We start from the raw sequence: 18,439 nt of genomic DNA, 5'->3' as shown, positions 1-18,439 counted from the left end.
AAGATCATTGTTTTTAATGTTGATTTTGTAATAGGAATGCTCATCACATAACTGGCATCAGAGCCTTTGGGTACTTTGGCTATTCCTGCCTCACTGGTCTTCTAGCCCAAATGAATCCCGATGTAAGAGAACGTAATAAACATACAGGAGCAATGGATGAGAGGGCAGATAGTCCTGTAAGTTAGACTAGCAATACCCGCAGCATCCGGAATTAAGTTGCATGTACATGTGCAGTGCCTTTAAACTGAATGTAATTAATTGTTTCAAATGGTTTGGACGCCCTTTCATATTTTGACATGACGCCCAGCCTCTGCACAGAACTTTTGTTGATAGGGGTTTAGAGAAGAGTCCTGCAGGGATGGGCCCCGCAAGGTCCTGCTTTCTGCTGAAATGTTAAAGAATAAAGATGCTCGGCGTGAGAGAAGTGCTTCTCTGTATGAATTTCCCCGAGTGCTTGTAAGAGTATGTCATTTTTATATCATGAAAGAGCCCCGCTCGCAAACCAGCATGCCCTTTGGCTAGGTACTGTACAAGCATTGCCCAGGAGGATGACAACATATCCCAAGGAACTTAACTGTTTACTTTCTGGATCCCAACAGGTGAAACTGATTGACTACATCCACAGACAACGGCAGTGTAAGCTGAGTGTGCCCCTGAATGACAGGACAGCAGAGCTCAACAGCTACCCAAGATTCAATGACTGGTTAGACATTGTCAATGTGAGGAAAGAAGTTGTACAGGTAAGGGGAAGACAACCCTCAGCACAAAACCTTCCCACCCTTTCAAGACATTTCCAGCTGCCTGCTGGCTTTCGGTTAGTTTCCTGAACTTACTTTCAGGCAAGGTGGGAGTACATGGGTACACAGAGGGAGGACCTTTGGTGGAAGGGGTGCTTCCTTCCTCCCAGAAGCAGCGATCACCCAACAGGAGCACTGAAATGCTCCCTTCCCTTTGTCCTTCTTCCTTCTCATCACAGCATTTGAAGCAATGCCTCACGCCTATTGCTCAGTGTGCGAAAAAGGTTGTGCATTACCAGAACCTCCATCCTTCTGCCTGCTAGGGCTGAGAATGATGCCATAACTTAATCACTCACTAACTTCTAGATAATGATAACACTGTACCATGCTATATTCTGTATCCAGTACTAGCCAAAAAAGGACCAAGAGTTACAATTTTGTGCACTGACATATCCAACAAATGGACAAAAATGTTGAGTTGCGACAGCCTAGAGTTTTCTTATTTCTAAAAGCATACATGCCACAATTATAAATTAGTGAAGATCCAAAAATAACCAATAGCCCTGTGTCCCTCTAAACTTAGACTAGCAAAAGGGGTCAGAGTTTACAAGTTTGTCCCAGACTGATGGTTTTGAAACTGTGTAGCCTCACATATCACTCGGACTACAAAATCAAGTGGACTGCAACCCAATAATGGGCAGGTGGATTTTGACCTGGATTTTGACTGGGTGGGAGTCTTTGCTCAGAAGAGAGTTTTTTTTCATTTTTTTTACCCCCATCCCCCTCCCACACCTCCACCCCATGAGTAAAGTCTCTGGTTCAAACTGATACCAAAGAGCATTGCACCAGAGTAAAAGAATAGAATTAATAACTCTCCTGTGGTGGTCTGTGTGGCAGCCGGCATCAGCTGTTCATGCTTGCAGCCCATGGTTCCTTCTGATCTTTACAGTTTAATTCTTAACGTGCAAATTACTGGAAACCTCTTTACTGCACTGACACTTCTGCTGGAATCAGAAATGGCCGGATAAGCCAAGGCCCCCAGCTCCTGTCTAACACTTTTTTTTTTTTTTTTTTTTTTTTTTTTTTTTTTTAAGAGGAGCCTGAAATGTGGTTACTGGGAACTCCAGGACTGCAGGGCACTGACATCAGATTGCTCCCTTGGGACTGGACCATGCGTGGCTTCCCCATGCTGTTCTGCACTGGGGACAGTTGAGTTCAGTGTAACATTAATGGCAATATAAGTAGAGCTCAGTCCACTGATGGCTAAGCAAAGCAGAAAAGACTTTTTCCATTCTTTTTCCCATTTTTGGCTCTGCAGGCCAGATCACAGTGTTCTTATTCAGTTGCCTTTGATCCTTACACAAGCAAAAATTTTCTTTGACTTCAGCAGGGATCTGCCTGAGTGAAAAATTCAGCGAATTTTCATGGAAGTTATTCCAGCTTGGTCCTGATGTAACTGAGGAGACTCTGGTGAAATAGGCTGAGTTCAGGACCGAGTTGTTCCTTTTATTTACTGCTATTTATTTTGAATGTGATGTTGCATATTGCCTTCCAGCCCAGCGCAGTTTTGGGTAGTACAGCTAAAGGTGCAGCAGTGACAATGAGAGAACAGAAAAGCAGCCTGTTGCTGTGGCTAAACTGCCAGGCTCACAACTATTGTTGGTTTCTAAGGTTACTGGAATTGCCTGAGCCTAAAAGAATTTCTTTGTAGCTCTTTTTAAAATCCTTTGTGATGCCTGCAGAGCTGGGGGAAGGGAAGGGGTGAAGAGGAGGGGTGGAAGAAGGGGGAGGGAGGTGGACAGTTCAAATCTGCCACATCCTGCTAATTCAGGGAGCAAACAGTGTTGAGACTGCCCTTCCGTTTGTGTGGTCACTGAAGTGGGCGAACAAGTTCGGTTTTGGTCTAAGGCAGGAAGAGAACATATTCCAGCTGTTTATTATTTTTATTAGTGCTCTCTTGCTACCCTCTCCCAGGCACTGACCAGTGTAATGAACCATGTTCCTTCTGTTCCCTGGGACAGAAATATGAGAGGTGCACAAAGCATTTAAATTCCTCTGTGACTCCAAATGTATGGTTATTTTTTAAAAGTTCTATATCCATTTCATGCAGCTGCAGACAGCTTCTGTAGCATTTATATTAGCTGGACAGGAGAACTGCAACACCCATTGGGTCATCAAAATTATTTTTGAGTAGGCATGCTGAAACAGGCTGTAATCTGGGGGAAATGGAAATAGTTGGGCTAATAAACCATTGCTCTGTTCTTGCAGTCAGGTTTTTTTTTTTTTATTTCACTGCTTAGAAAATAGCAATGGAGCCACTGTTGGTGTTTGTGGCATGGACATCAGCAGACAGTGCAGGGGAGATGTTTGTCTGTGATGAGTTGTCTTTCAGAAGTGTTACAGGTATCATGGGATCATTCCTGCTGTCGCTGAGATTTTATACCGCGGGTGAACCGCAATTCAGCTGAATGCTTTCAAAATGGAAATCACTGACAGAAGGAGCTTTAATAGGTTAGTTATTAAGAAATATACAATGGTTTCCCTTAGCTTTATGCACATTGCCTGTGACATGACTGGGGAGAGAGGTGGTTAGGGAGCCTGTAAAGAGATGGCTGTGTAGGTCAGACAATGAAAACGGGGAAATACCTGGTTCTGTGGCTGGTGTACAAGATACACGGGGGAATGACTCGCCATCTCTAAGATACTGTTAGCTCACTGTAAAACTGAAATAGTCATACTGGGTTTCCTTCTTAATGCTTCCAAAATGTGCTACAGGGAGAAAGAAAACCCCACAAACATAGACCTCTCTTCTTGAGACTTTTAGGCTCTGAAACTAATTGGAGAAGTTGCCAAGTACCTGGAGAGTCTCAGAGAAGAGCTGCAACACAGCCCTTCCCTGTCCACCTCCGAGGTCTGAATAGAAACAGCAGGTACAATGCAGGAGGTGTGTGCAGGTGAAGGGCTCTCCTGTGGCCCACTGCTTGTTCATGGTTTTTTACTTTTTTAAATGGTTCCGATTCCCTTTGCATTTCTAGTGTTGCTGGAGGGAGTATTTCAAGACTGTGCTAATCTGTGACATAACACCTTTGAAAAACAGCCTAATTGCAAGCAGTTTTTGAGCTCAGAGGTTGGAGAAACAATGCTGTTTTTCTCTCAGTCTCTTCCCCTCCCCTCTCTCCCCCCCGCTCCTCTCCCAAATAAAGCTGCCATGCAGGGAAGCACAGAAGCTCCCAGGCTCTCCTGTCAGAAATAGAGCACCGGCTCTAATTTAGAATATCTGCTGACTCCTCTAGTCCAGAGTGAAGACTATTTTTGCTTGGTGACTTGCTCTAGACATTGTGAAGCTTGAAAGCTCTTGCTGTTATAATTGCTGTCTTGTTGTTGTGCTCCTTTCTTTCTTTGAAAACCTATATTTAAAACAAGAATAATGACTGCTTGTAAAATCCTTTAGTTCTGAAAGAGATTATAGTAATAACAATGCACTGTTTATGGCGTTGGGCAACAGCTAAAACTCCTGTGAACATGGATAACAGTCAGCCGGTCGTGCTGCGTAGAGTGAAAGGGCTGTTCGGTGTGGACCTAGCAGACTCGGAGGTAGGTGGTGAATACAACCTTCGAGTTTGTGATCCTGTTTGCTCTCTGTGAATACACAGTTCTGAGGGGTAGGGAAACTTTGAACCCCTACCCCAACTTGCGCTATTTCTGTTTCTTTGTTACTGTTCCTTGAATCAGTTGCCAGACAAATTTTTATCCTAGAAAGCGGTGGCTAGTGTGGAGCAGGCTCTGCTTTGGAGCTGGGCTAGTATTGTTCTGTAATTTTCGTTTTAAGTATTTTTCTAGGAAATGCTGGAGTCCTTGTTTTTGGCTAGGAGTCCCAGAGATTGATTAGCACTGTCTACATGTAGTTTAATACCATAAATGAAGCATAAATGGTTAAATATGGTGGATTGAAGCTGGGAAAAGAGATACTTGAACTGAGAACTAGAAAAGGCAGGACCAGGAACCATACAGACAGAAGATATATTTAAGCTATGTAGTGGTCCCCAGTGGGTAAAAGTTGCTCTGAAAATGGACCTAGAAAAATACGCTGATCTGGATTGTCCTGCTCCTCTTGAGAGTTGGCGTCAAGAATTGAGGGGGGAGTAGGAGGGAAGGAGGATGTGAACAGAGCACTGGCCCCACTCTTAGGCTGATGGAAGAAGTCTCTTGCAGAGCTACGTACTAGGTTCTGGGCTTGGGGTATGTCTACCAAAAAAAAAAAAAAAAAGAGATTACAAAAATCTCTATTGGCTTATTTTCTTTAGCACAGAAAAAAATCCTCTCTGTCTTTACCATTGTTCTTCCCAGAAACATCACTGTTGTATTTGTTCCGACATATAACTTGTCACCATCTTAAAAAGTAACTTAAGAACATAGTCATCTCCTTACATCTTCTGAAACATGTCTGAACTAGCCCTGCTCACCATGTAGCAGAGGTTCCAGTCAATCAAGTTTGGAAAGCTGTTTTTAGAGCAGATAACTGTCGTGCACGGGGAGGGGCAAATCCTGCCCTAGGGATTGCTGGCTATAAGCAGAACCTTGCCACCTTGGAGACTATGTGGGAGCAGATCAAACACTTCTGTGCTTGGGTCTAGTTTACAGCTGTTGTGTTTGGGGAACGTATTTCACTCCCAATGTATGTATTTTTTCGTAATGCCTCCTTTTTGCTTATGAAGCTTGTCTTGTTCCCCATTTAGCATTTATGCCAAAGACCTACTTTCTTGTGAGTAGGCGAGAGTGGTTCCTGAGCAAGCCGGGGGCAGCGCTTGGCATGCTGGGGAGCAGAGCAGGAAAGGCCCATGCCTTGAGTAGGAATTGTCGGTTAAGAGTCTCCCGCTGCCCCTGTGAAAATCTGTAGAGGATGAGGCATTGGCATAGGCTTGATACTATGAGACCATGGCAGATGGCTATGCTTGCTTGGACTGTGATCTAGCTTGTAGCAGATTGTGCTGATTAGTCGTTGAAGGAAAAGTGTGGGGTTTATGTGTGTACATCCTTACTTTGGTTGGGGGAATAGAAGAAGCAGATCTGCCTATCAGGTTTCCACAGCTGGATCCTCTCATCTTTTTCTGTCAGCATATCTACATGAACAGACTATGAGGACTTTGGCCATTTGCTGGGGATTTCCGTGGGTCTGGCAGCAGAAGCTCTGACTGGACTGCTAGATAGCAGAGATCCTGAATGTGCTAATTGTGTGTATGCAAATTAACTCTGTCCTGCAGGTTTCCTGGACCTAAAACTCCATCCCCATGTTCCAGCTGAAGGCCCCTCCCTAGTGTAAACAGCTCTTGGAAAATATTCTCTACTACTGCCAGTGTTCCCTTCCCCTGCCAGCCAGGTGCCCCTTGCACAGCCTTGTTCACTGTGAATCGTTCATGGCTTGGGGTCAGCACGAGGCTCGCGCTACCCCTCAGGATCTGCAGTGGAACGCTGCAACCGCTGCATCTGTCTTCCCATGGAAAAGTAGTAAGTGACAGCAGCTATCCTGTCCACAGAGAGCAAACTGAATGGGAATGCCCTGAGACTGTCAGCTCCTCTCCACCCCAGCTGTTGTGAGAGGTGAAACAGTAAAGAGGGAGATGTTATGTGAAACCATAGCCTGTATATACTTGCAGCTTAACGCAAGCTAGAAATTTCATGTGAGAGGCTTTCCAGAATGCCCAGAAAATCTCCAGAAATTTAATAATACAACAATTTTTCAGTACCTTCTTCACTGGACACTAGAAAACCAGAGCAAAATAACAACTAGCAGGCACAAGATGTTCTTAAGAGCATCCTTACATGCTTTGCTTAGAGCTATCAGTGGGAATTTAAGCACCTTATGTAATGGGCTTTCTCTTCTAGCATCTGCTGCTTTACGGGAAGGTGATTGGTGAGGGAATGTATTGATTTAAGAGGAGGCATTTAGGTCTTGACAACTGTCCGGCTTTACAGGAAGAGCCATGTTGTCTAGGTCGAGGAGCAGGTCAGACTGATTTTGTGGAGTGCTAGCAGCAGCATTAGCTCCATAGGCTTATCTGCAGGGAGGAATCTTTACCAAAAATAACCCATCCACTACATTGGATACCAGCATTTTTGCCATGTTTCAGGGATTTAAGTTGGATACCAGACAAGATTAAAGACCTTCTTACACTATTGTGAACTCTTCACCCTGACTAATTGAGACTAACCTTTGGATGGCTTCTTGGATACACTGTGGTTTACTTTTCTTTCTTTTAAACATGTGTACCATGAAGTGCACAGTCTGTGTGTGATAAGCAGGAGGGCTTTGTAGAAAAGTCCTCTTGCCTGTTGTAGAAAGGAATAATTTCCTGGTTTGGGCTTTTTAGCATCACTTCTGAGCAATGTGTCGCGAGCAAGGCTTTAGATTTTGCTGGCAGTTTTGAGGTGCTGACAGATTGAAAGCAGGTTCTGTCTCCTCCTGCTCTTTTTTTTTTTTTTTTTAAATCTGACCTCATTATTAGAGTAGTATCTGAATATCTTGCAGCTTCCCCTGTCGTTCTGTAGTCAAGGCAAGGTGCGCCCAGGGAGATGGTACTTAGCTTGGCCCTAATGTGAGCCTTTAAGCTGCATTTTTTAAAGCTGTATTTTTTTAAAGCCACAGCACCCACGAAGAAGCAGGTAGAGAGAGGTCTGTTGGACCCACATTTCTCACCCTCAGTGCTGAAGACTAGGATTGACCCCTTTGCAAGGGCCCAGAATTGCACTTGCACTGAGGGTGTTGGAGCCCACCACATGCTCCTGGGATGGACACTGTCAGGGCGCTTCGCAGGGGACATTCTTCCCCCCAGCTCAACAGCTGAGCCAGAGCATCAGCAGCAACAGAACCTCTTTTAAGAGCTGTCTTGAACTAGTGACCCTCAATTATCACGTTGGCTGGGGGGCTAACACGGAGCTAAATCATGTCAGGCCAATCTTACAGGGATCAGGTTGACCAGTTTTATATTAAGCCACCACATACGCGCAGCACATGAGTGGCTGTTTAAAGAAAGCCTCTTACTTCCCCTCCCTCCCCCCTCTTTTAAGGCTTATTTCTTTTGTCGCGTGTCATGGGGGCTGGCAGCAGGTTCAGAAAGTCTGAGCTCTCCCAGCTCAAGGTCACTGGGATTGTTTAAATATAATCTCCTTTTCTGTACTTATACTTTCCTACAACTTGCTATTCTGTCTTTCTAAAATTAAACTATTGAGCAAAAGAGTAGATTGGGCTTTACATGCCAGGAAGGGGGCAAGCTAGCAGCAGGCTGGACCCTTTGTCAGGGTGCGTGTCTGTGTGCGATCGTGCTAGGGATGCAGAGCAAAGTTCACAGTGAAGAGCTGGGGCTGCCCTTTGCGGCTCAGTTGTGCCTTGTGTGAACCGCTATAGCTTTTCATGGCAGGCCACACATAGAGTTGTAGAGCACAGATCTGCTTAAGGAAGTGAAACCAGTCAGCTTAGGGGTGATCAAGCCCTCCATAGTGATTGTGTCCTGCAGTGAATGAGACAAAGGAAAAAATGCCCTAGCACTTCTAAAAAGCTCAATAGTTTGGAATGTTTTGTAATTTTTTGAAAATAGTTTTCAAGTTTTTTCTCTGCAACCAGGAAGGCTTGAAAATTAAAAGTGAAAGTTGGGGATTCCTGGTTGCAGGGGTTTGATCTTTTAAAAAAGAAAGGCACTGAACACCGTCAGGCTTGCAAGAACAGGCAATCCTGGAGTTTAACCATCAGGCTGCCATGTGACAAAGATGACAGCTAAATTCTCTGTGCCAGTAAACGTTTGGTTGTGCTCCCCTCTGGGAATGAGAGAAGGACCTCTGAGGCTCTGAACACCACTGTGCAGGGCCCAGGCCCACTCCGTGAATATTGCAGTGCCCCATCCCTGCCATCCTCAGGCATCTGCACTGGTCGTGAGCTCAACAATGTTGTGCTTGTGAGTTGTGCCTTGGGAGCAGTGAGTGTGTGTGCTGTTACAACCAGGAGCTGAGCCTGGATGACATTCCACATACCTCTTGCAGTAGGGAATGGGAATTCCCCAGTTAAGCCTTGCCTATACTAGCACAACCAGGAGAGCTAATTTGGGGTAAGTTAAAATAGTCAATTACGCCTTATTGATACAAATTAAAGCACACACTCAGTGTACATACTCATTTTTTTCAGTCCAAAGGCTTACTAGCCCATTTCTTACTCCACCGAGGACTAACTGTACAGGTACAAGGCTCTTGTCAAAGGTGCGGTGTCATCTGCCCTAGGTGACTGCTGTACGTTGCCCTCCTTGTGAAAGAACAAACAGAAGAGGACCTGACTGCATCCTGGCTACTTGAGTGGACACAGGCTTGCAGACCAGGCTGATTTCTTCCTTTTTTTCTAGCCTCTGTGTTGTGGGGTTCTTTAATTATTTTATTGGGATTTGCTTTACTGACTTTCCTGTGATCTCTAAACTGGGCAGGGAGAACCTTTTTCAGTACCTGATGCCACACTTGCTTTCATGAAGCACTGTGGCTCACTAGCATTTCTGCCAGCCCAAACATTGCTTGCTGCCAAGCCTTGATACCCCTCGGTGCCAGTCACTACCCTGAGCGTTAGCACTGCAGATCAGCGGTGCTTGCGCGCTCTGGATCCTGCCACAGAGCAGGCATTGGAGAAACCAGATCCCCAACCGTGCTGCGCCCCGTCCCAGCTGGCCCTGCACTTCAGCTGCTTGTGCTGACCATTTAAAGCCTGGGCTATGGAACTGGCTCTGGTGGAAAAGGTTTGCTTTCCCGAGGAAATCTTAGTCTCTTCCACTTTACTGATTGACTTACTAATAGCTCTAATAAGTTACTGGTTACATTTGTGTCGTGCAAAGGATAGGGAAGTGAGGTGATACTGGGTAATGTGACTTGGTAGCTTATACTGGGATCTGGAATGACGCTGTTGCTTAAAACAGTGGCTGCATAATCTGGGTTGTTTTCTTAGTGGGGAGTGGTGGGGGTGAGGAAATGTTTCAAGATAATTCAAGAATGACATCGCTGTAATCCCGCTTACTCTAAGATCGTATAACAGCATGAAATAGGATAAATGTTTTTGGAAGGGACATTGGCTTTCCCTTATGCTTAATGCTTCCCTGCTCCGGAGGACAGGGGCACCCATGGTGGTGTGGAAAACTGTCTTTCGTATTACACTGAAACTCGCTCCATGTTTGCCGCCAGTCACTGTCCCTTTTAGAGCTGCTTGTGTCACTGCAAGGCTGACGTCCTGCATCGCAGAACCACCCTTGTGATACCACTGAACAAAGATGCTTCTGTGAGCTGCCTGTCTGCGTGCAGGGGAGAGGAATTCAGGGGGTGCTGGGGAAATAACTAACTATAAGAAAGAGTTGGTTTAATTCTGTTGTTATCAGCCCAGTTTGGCTGGGGATCTGTGTGAGCAAACCTGTACTGGCTTCATGCTGGAATATTTGAGTTGTGGAAACCCATTCCAACTTCATCTCAGATGATCTGAACCCTTGGGGTTTTTTTGTCCTTTGGAGTGTAACATCAGGTCAGGAATCCTGGGAGAGCAGATTTTGCACTGCGTTTTCACTGGAGTCTCTGTGCCTCCTGCATTTTACCCAAGTGGACATCATTTGGGAACAAGCTTTTTGGGGCAGTCTTACTCCTGCATCCTGGTGGTGCAGGTGTGCAGAAAAATGAATAATAATACCCAGCGCCAGGTGGGATAGCTATGCTTTTGTTATTCTGCTAATATTAATAGAAACTTTACCCAAACTTCATTGAACTCTGGCTCTACTATGGACCTGCTTTGTGCTTACTGCTCATTTAAATTCTTGGCCTCTCCTTGAGTCAGCTGTGTTTTCCGTTTCATCCGGTTCAGGGCATGTGACAGAAGATGCAGGATGCATTTCTTAAGACTTCTGCCCTTTTTTAATTTATTTTTTTTCTTTGCTCCATGCAACAGTTACTAAAAATGGAAACTATGTGATTACTCTTTGTGTTACCACCTACAAAGCTCCAAAGGTTGGGGCTTTCTCTAGCACTGTCACAGTTAAAACCAAAAGTCATGTGTCAGATCTCAAAGGCATGAGTCTGGATTAAGAAAGATGTGATTGTTAAAGGACATTCAACAACATTCAAATTTGATTTATAGTCGGAAGCGGGGTTTAAGGATCTAGAGGATTTCAAGCTTTTTGTTTCTCCAAACAGTGAGACACTCTTTTGAGTTTCCTCTTCAAATAAAAGTTGAAACCCTTTTATATAGCTCGATTCCAGGAGTTGAAACTTTAGGAAAGAGGCCAAATATTGTGAAATTTGTGATCTCATTGTAAGAGTAGGCAGCAGTGAGGTTTGTTTAGGCAGAACTTTCAGGGAAATTCCTGGGTATCTGGGCTAAATATCCTGGTTTTGTTTATTAACCACAATTGCTGCAGACTTACACTGGAAACATTTGAATGGGGGAGGAGAGAGGCGATACAGCTCAATTCTGTGTCAGGAAATACCAGATCATTTCATGCTTTCCAGTCCCTTGTATCTTTTGTGTCTGCCTGATCGAAACCTTATCACTTTGGGGGCTTTGGTGTATTAAGATGTACAAGGAGTTCTGCACAAATATCTTTCCAAGCAAGATATGGGTAAGGCTGGTTTTCTAATGAAAGAAAAATTGCTTGAGGAGGAGGTCGCTATCTCTTTGTCAAAAAATTTATTTTTGTTTAACAAAAGAAGTAATTTTCCTCTCTGTTTTTACTTTTCACTATCCTACTGAAAAGCCAAACAAGTTTATCTGACATTTTTTCAGGTTTTAGGCCTGTTTTGTTTCTGACTGCTATTTTTAATGAAAAAGTTAAGCTTTCATTAGTAGCTTTTCAAAAATACTGAGTGAACACTTTCCGCAAGGGGAGAAGAATATTTCAATCACCTCTAATCCTAACTTAAATACCAGAGAACGACCATAACATCCTAATGCTACAGAGCACGCTCGAGCATACGCCTGGTCTCTTATGATGTAGGGAGGAGAGAGAGCAGCTGCTGAGCACTGCTGAGGTCTGCCGCATGGTTGTCACTGACCCAGTGATCCTTAATTGAGATGCGCTACCAAAATGAGTAAATCCTGAGTCAGACCAGGCAGTGAGAGAGTAGCACTATTTAAAATACATCAGAATAACAACTGACAGTCTTATTTATGTACGTATCTTAAAAAAATGTGCATCGTCTTGTTTTTCCGCAGAGAATACCAGAGGAGCTAACCTTAGATGCCTTACTAGAAATGAATGAGTCAAAGGTGAAAGAAACAATGAAGAGATGTGGTGCCAGAGATGAAGAGTGCTCCAGACTCAATGGGGCACTGAGCTGCTTACGGAAGGTGACTGAGTCAGGTACGGACTGCCTTGTTCTATGGAATTAGTTTCTTGGCAATCCGGCCCCCATCCTGCTTCCTTTCATATGAGACAATCTGCAAAAACCTCTAGAGAATGTCTTTGGGTATATTCTGTAACCAGTATCAGGTTGTGGCTCTTGGATGTACATAAAGTTGCAGTGATCAAATGCATCTAGAGCTGTGAATTGGATTTGGTTTTGACAGCATGTCAAATAAATAAATAAGTGGCAATAAATGTACGTAGAAATATCCTTCCCTATTCAGTAGACTATATCCTTACTCCCTCTCTGTTCAGAGTTGTGTCTAATGCTCCAATTAATCTTCCATCATTCAGTACGCATATCCTTGACCTAATGAATACAACCAGATTTCTTGTAGGTAATCCCCTCCCCAAATACTGCCAGCACAGAGAGAAGGTGTAATTTTGTTTGGCATTACTTTGCTCAGAAGCCTGAGTATTGTTCAGCTCAATGCTTTGGAAGAGAAGAATGTTGTTCTGACAACCCTTTATCACTGTAGCTTGTAGTCTGCCAATTGATTCACTTCTTAAAACCGCTTGCCTCCTGCTATCTTTCTTTGACTGCTAGAATTGACAGAATCATTAGCCAAATTCCAATAGCAAATTCAAGAGCTAGAAAGAACCCTGATTTACCTTGAAATTATGGAAAGAAAGGTACTGTGTAATTAGAAATGCATGTGTTCAGCACGCAAATGGATCTCACCAAGTTATTTAAGATTGGTCAAACTCAGGATTCCCAGAGCGCTGTTTTACTGTCTTCCTCTATCACCTTCCCAGCTACTTTCAAAGGCACTGTAAAATCTGTTTGTACGAGAGTGTTTCTCACAGCATACTGGTACTAACATGCATCAGCTCTTTCTTTGTAGCAATTATCAATCTGTCACTGAAAGGTGATGTTTCCTGTTGGTATTATGACAGTTCATACCATTTGCAAATCATAAAGATGAGTTAATGGAAAAGTCAGTGAACCGCTCAGTTTCATATTTCCTTTTCTCTAATCTTTCTTGTCCTGGGCTGTCAAATATTTCCCACCCATACTGTGGCAAAACCAGCCATTGTTCAGAAGTCATGGTATTCACTTATTATAAAGAAACAACATTTTTAAAAATCCAGGTATATCATCTCTTTTCAACGACTGACTGGTCAATAGGATACCAGGGCCTGAAGCTTTGACTTCTCACCTTGATTTAAATCATTAAGGACATGCTTAATTTCAAGATGGAGAGTTATCCTGATGAATTAAGCCTCTGAAATTATCCCAATAATCTGTGCCTTCTTGCTTTGCTGCCTGCAGGCCTTTGCACTTTTTTTTCCCCGTTCATACCCAGGATTGGTCTACAAGCTGTACTGGATCATTCTGAAGTACAGTGCTAGGCATTGTAGAAGGCAGTGCTGGGCTCCACCAGCGATCCAGCAGGATGTGGTGGTTCCTTTTTGCCCAGCTGTCTGTCCCTGGTGCAGCTCTAGCTAATACAGTCTGAACAAACACAGCAACTCTGTGCTGAGTGCTGCTGCTGCCTGTAATTGAACAGCAGTGCCCCAGGACTCCAGGTGTCAGGTGAGTTCTAGGCACTGGTTACATGGAGAGAGAGAGAGAAAAGTGGCCAAATGAGCATGAGGAGCTCCTAGATACCCCTTATTTCCAATCTAATGGCCTTTCTCAATTTAAGTGGTATTCAGCAGTTCTGTTGGCTAACAGAAAATAGTTTCCTCTTTTTACCAAAGAACAGTCTAAAGGCAGACAGGGTGCCAGGTTGGGCGTACAGATTTGTCTAAACAGATTGGCACCAAATCCACACAGGCTTGCACTGGGATGTGGGTGCCCGTGTTATGTAGGTGTGTATATCCCATGTGCTTCAATAAGGCCCAAATCTGTTAAAACTCAGCCCATCTTAGAACATAGGACCTGATTTTAGCTTTTGAGACACATAGATACAGATAGGAAAGGAGGGTAGTCACTGCCATTCTTGTTTTAAAGGTTACTTTAGCTGATGGCTTAGATGGGTGTCAGGGGAGGAGAAACTAGGCTTGCAATTTGGCTAGGTGCAAAGCAGGGAAAGAAAACCACCTTAAAGCCTAAAGCAGCATGATGTGGTATATATATACACATTGGCTTTTCTTTTTAATCAATCACGAACATTGCTACGGTTGGTGAACAGGTGGGGATTTAAAAGATGATGTGCTGATGAATCTTTCTGAGGCACGCCGAGAGAACAGCTCTACAAACACGACCGAATCCCCCTGCTCCTCTGCGCCCACGTGGACTTCCTCTGCACTGCACCTTCCCAAGGGCAGCAGCCAGCAGGCACGTTCTGTGTCAGTATCTACAATCCCATCTTCAGATTCTCCTGCCTCGAGTCATGGACCTTCTATCTATGCAGAAAACCTCCTGGACCCTTTTGCATTCCCCGCACACAGTGGAAGGTTAACGCCAAGGACTCCTCACAGCATCACCATCACTCCACCAACCACTCCTCAAGCCAAGAGACGGCATAAGTTGAAGCCACCACGGACTCCTCCTCCCCCTTCCCGGAAGGTTTTTCAGCTGCTACCTAACTTTCCAACCCTCACAAGGAGCAAGTCCCACGAATCACAGTTGGGAAACAGGATAGATGAAGTTCCTCCAATAAAGTAAGCATGACACTTCCTCCTTCCCCAGGGGCACTGGTGGGCTCTGTTCACACCAAAGGGCGTTCAGTGCTCCAGTTCTGACTCTGTGAAAGAGCTGGTGTCCAGTTGCCTCGTCATGGTTTCACTGCAGTCTGAGAATCTGTATCAGTGGGATATTCTAAGATAACCACAAAACCTGCTTCTTAATAGTGTACTTTACTTGAAATTTATTTGAATTTATTTGAAATAGCACATGCGGGGGAGGTTGGGATGGCTGCTGCTATTAAAGGGCCCCAGTCCGTTTTTCTCAAGTATCTAGTAGCCAATTTCACATACTAGAGTTCTCTTCTGTCCTTAAATGTTCCTCACAGTTCAGGTGGCTAGTATGCAACGCTACAGGCTTGGGGAGGAGTGGCTGGAAAGCTGCCTGGCCGAAAAGGACCTGGGGGTGTTAGTAGATAGCCGGCTGAACATGAGCCAGCAGTGTGCCCAGGTGGCCAAGAAGGCCAACAGCATCCTGGCTTGTATCAGGAATGCTGTGGCCAGCAGGAGCAGGGAGGTGATTGTCCCCCTGTACTCGGCGCTGGTGAGGCCGCACCTGGAATACTGTGTCCAGTTTTGGGCCCCTCACTACAAGAAAGACATTGAGGTGCTGGAGCGTGTTCAGAGGCGGGCAACGAAGCTGGTGAAGGGTCTGGAGAACAAGTCTTATGAGGAGCGGCTGAGGGAACTGGGGTTGTTTAGCCTGGAAAAGAGGAGGCTGAGGGGAGACCTTATCGCTCTCTACAACTACCTGAAAGGAGGTTGTAGTGAGGTGGGTGTTGGTCTCTTCTCCCAAGTAGCTAGCGATAGGACAAGAGGAAATGGGCTTAAGCTGCGCCAGGGGAGGTTTAGACTGGAAATTAGGAAAAATTTCTTTACGGAAAGGGTGGTCAGGCATTGGAACAGGCTGCCCAGAGAGGTGGTGGAGTCACCATCCCTGGAGGCGTTTAAAAAACGGGTAGATGTGGCACTTCGGGATATGGTTTAGTCTGGTCTACCCTTGATTAGTCTAGAGTGGGCTTGGTAGTGTAGGTTAATGGTTGGACTGGATGATCTTAAAGGTCTTTTCCAACCTAGACGATTCTATGATTCTATGATCCTTTTAGGTTTTTATCTTAACATGTATTTAGCTGCTAGTGTGAGCTTTAAAACACATTTATTACAGTATAGACAACTATAGTTCCATAGCAAGATAAATGGTCTTAGGCTACACCTTTTTTTTTTTGGACTGATCCAGGCTTTGAGATACCTTCCATCCTACCTACACAAAAAAAGCGTATTAATCTAACATTTAACTAATAGTTGAAACTGGGAAAGAAAGGTGCTTTCCAAAGACTCTGGCTATCCCCAAACATCAGAGACTTAGGTCAGCATCCAAATTCTGTAGCAGGCACTGGATCGTTACAACTTACCCTAACTCTCTGACTACCTGAAAGAGTTCAAAGAGCCTGTTCTATTCAGGACCTTTTTGCCAGAATTACATTTTTGTATAAGGGAAACTAGCCCAGCTGAGAATGGAGGTGAGATTTTGGGGGTGAGCATTAACAGCGAAGGGCTGTGCTTTTGATGCTGCAGTGCTGTATTGCCTGCTGATTGACATGAGAGTTCACTATAAATGTGTAGCCTTGTAAGCAGTCTGGTATTCTTCCACACTGTGAGTGCATGTGAAGTATATACCAAAACCTGCAAATTGCTAAACATCTAAATGCAGCAAGTAAGCATCTGTGGCCAATGCAAAGCTTTGTTTTGAAATTCAGTGGTGAGAACCTGGTTCTGCTGTGATCTAGGTCATATTGATTAAGTCTGATAGGAATTGCAAAATGTAGCATTTCTGTGATTTAGACACTTCCACGGAGCCTGCCAGCTGAGTGAGTTGCGCAGCCCCATTAACACTTCTTGTCTGCAAGCCAAAATTCAGGTACACTCTTGCACACTTCACTCACAGGCTGGACCTGGAGCTCTACCCAGCAAAGACTACCATTTGTAGGCAGGAAAACATTGGCTGTGCAGCAACTTCAGGAGCCTGTGCAAAACCAGAGATGTTTGTAAACCTGACATCAAACGCTGCAGGAAAGAGTTTCTGCTCTATCAAAGTGTGTATCCTGTCACATGAATATGAATGTTTAAAAAAAAATATTTTTTTTCTTTCTCTCTAGGTTCGGTAAGAGATTTTACAGGGCTGTCTTCGTTTCATTGCTGAGAGAGAAGAACCTGACCTTGTCAACTATCTTTTGATCATCCCTGTGGAACCTCTGGAGGTCCTCAATAGGGCCTTCCATCCCAGAGTTTCTGTTAACTGTAACAGGAGCCTGGCCTACTAGAAAACTGCAGGATGTTTACATGATCTTTTTTGTACCTGGTATTTCTTCAGATGACAAAAGCAAGGAAAAGGGTTAAAGCAAGGGGTTTGGGTGTAACTGCTTGTCTGTGACTTCAGACAGCTGTTATTTCTAGTACCAAGAGGCATCAATAATTTCATATCTAACCATTTAGTATCTTTGGATATTCATTGCCAAGTATCTCTCTAATGAAATTAGACAGTTATGTGCAACCTTCTGAGAAATGCTTCAGCATGTGCTTGCTTAAATGTGGAATGCTTCCTCTGATGTTGATGAATCTATTCACATGTTTAATGGCTTACAGGACTAGGACTTGTGTTTCTGTCCAGTAAAGTATCAATGCCACTTAGTGTTTTAGCTATCCTGACATGACTGTGTGTGTCTGTCTGACACAACCTGAAACCTTGGATGCTATTGTAGAGAGATATGAGCATCTTGGAAAGTGTCTCACCTTTTTGTAAGGTATAAAAGTCCAAATAAGGACATTATAGCACCACACATATATCTAATGCCCTTTAAAACAAAAATCCCAGGAATTACTTTCAGAAATGAAAAAGCATGGAAAGAAAATTGTAAAATGAAAATGCAAGCAGAAATCCGAGCATTTCTCTGTGGAAAGTGATAGAATTTATGCAATAAATAAAAAAGGCATTAGAGTAAATTCAAACAGAAATGAAGACTTTTGGTGCTTCTATGCATATAGTCATATTGTCTGTTTTAAAATCTATATTCTAGGCTCCTTTAAGTCCCATTCAATTCCAAACTTTTTATATTCATTAGGACTCTTCAGTAAGGACTTAGCCATCTTAATTGATGTTAACAGCCATCTCAGCTGTTGTATTATGATTCATTCAGATGACTGTGCATTTGGATGGCCACACCAAATCAGCAATATTCCTTGGAAAAGCAACTAGTCATTCCAGCCTATTCTAAGATGCTGAAGACCACAGATGCCTTTAAAAGTTCACTGGAATAATGATAAAAAAGAATCTGGTGCCATCTAGGGTCAAATAAAGAGACTGGCTTTTTGTAAGCATTGACAGTGTCCAGCCTTGAAGCTCTGTTGATACTTGCAGATGAGTTTTCTCCAGATTTGCAATATGGCTATAGATTTAATTCAGGAAATATGCCTGAATCATAGTATTTGAGAGTTTTTAGGAAGTTATGCGGTATAACCACTGGAGCGCTGGACTGGCCTCTTGAAGTCTAGGTCTCCCTTTCTGCACTTATCAGCTAGCTAAGTGATCTCATGTAAGTCTTTTTATTCTTCTGGGTCACACTGGCCCTGTCTGTAAAATGGAGATAATAATTTTCAGTGTAAACAAAT

General features: G+C 43.9%; 1 protein-coding gene across 1 annotated transcript in view; it reads left to right on the top strand.

The window, feature by feature from the left end:
* The window catches only part of KSR1 (kinase suppressor of ras 1), a 72,916-nt gene that overhangs the window by 37,228 nt on the left and 17,249 nt on the right, over positions 1-18,439 (top strand). Inside the window, exons 2-5 of the mRNA XM_075719492.1 lie at positions 600-740; positions 11,953-12,100; positions 14,281-14,752; positions 16,930-16,934. Of these exons, the coding sequence (XP_075575607.1) occupies positions 600-740; positions 11,953-12,100; positions 14,281-14,752; positions 16,930-16,934 (766 nt within the window). The remainder of the gene's footprint in view (positions 1-599; positions 741-11,952; positions 12,101-14,280; positions 14,753-16,929; positions 16,935-18,439) is intronic.

The sequence above is a fragment of the Pelecanus crispus genome, chromosome 12, assembly GCF_030463565.1.
Source record: "Pelecanus crispus isolate bPelCri1 chromosome 12, bPelCri1.pri, whole genome shotgun sequence".
Taxonomy (NCBI): domain Eukaryota; kingdom Metazoa; phylum Chordata; class Aves; order Pelecaniformes; family Pelecanidae; genus Pelecanus; species Pelecanus crispus.
Note: the sequence above shows the minus strand (reverse complement) of the source record. Positions and strands in the feature narration are given on the sequence as shown.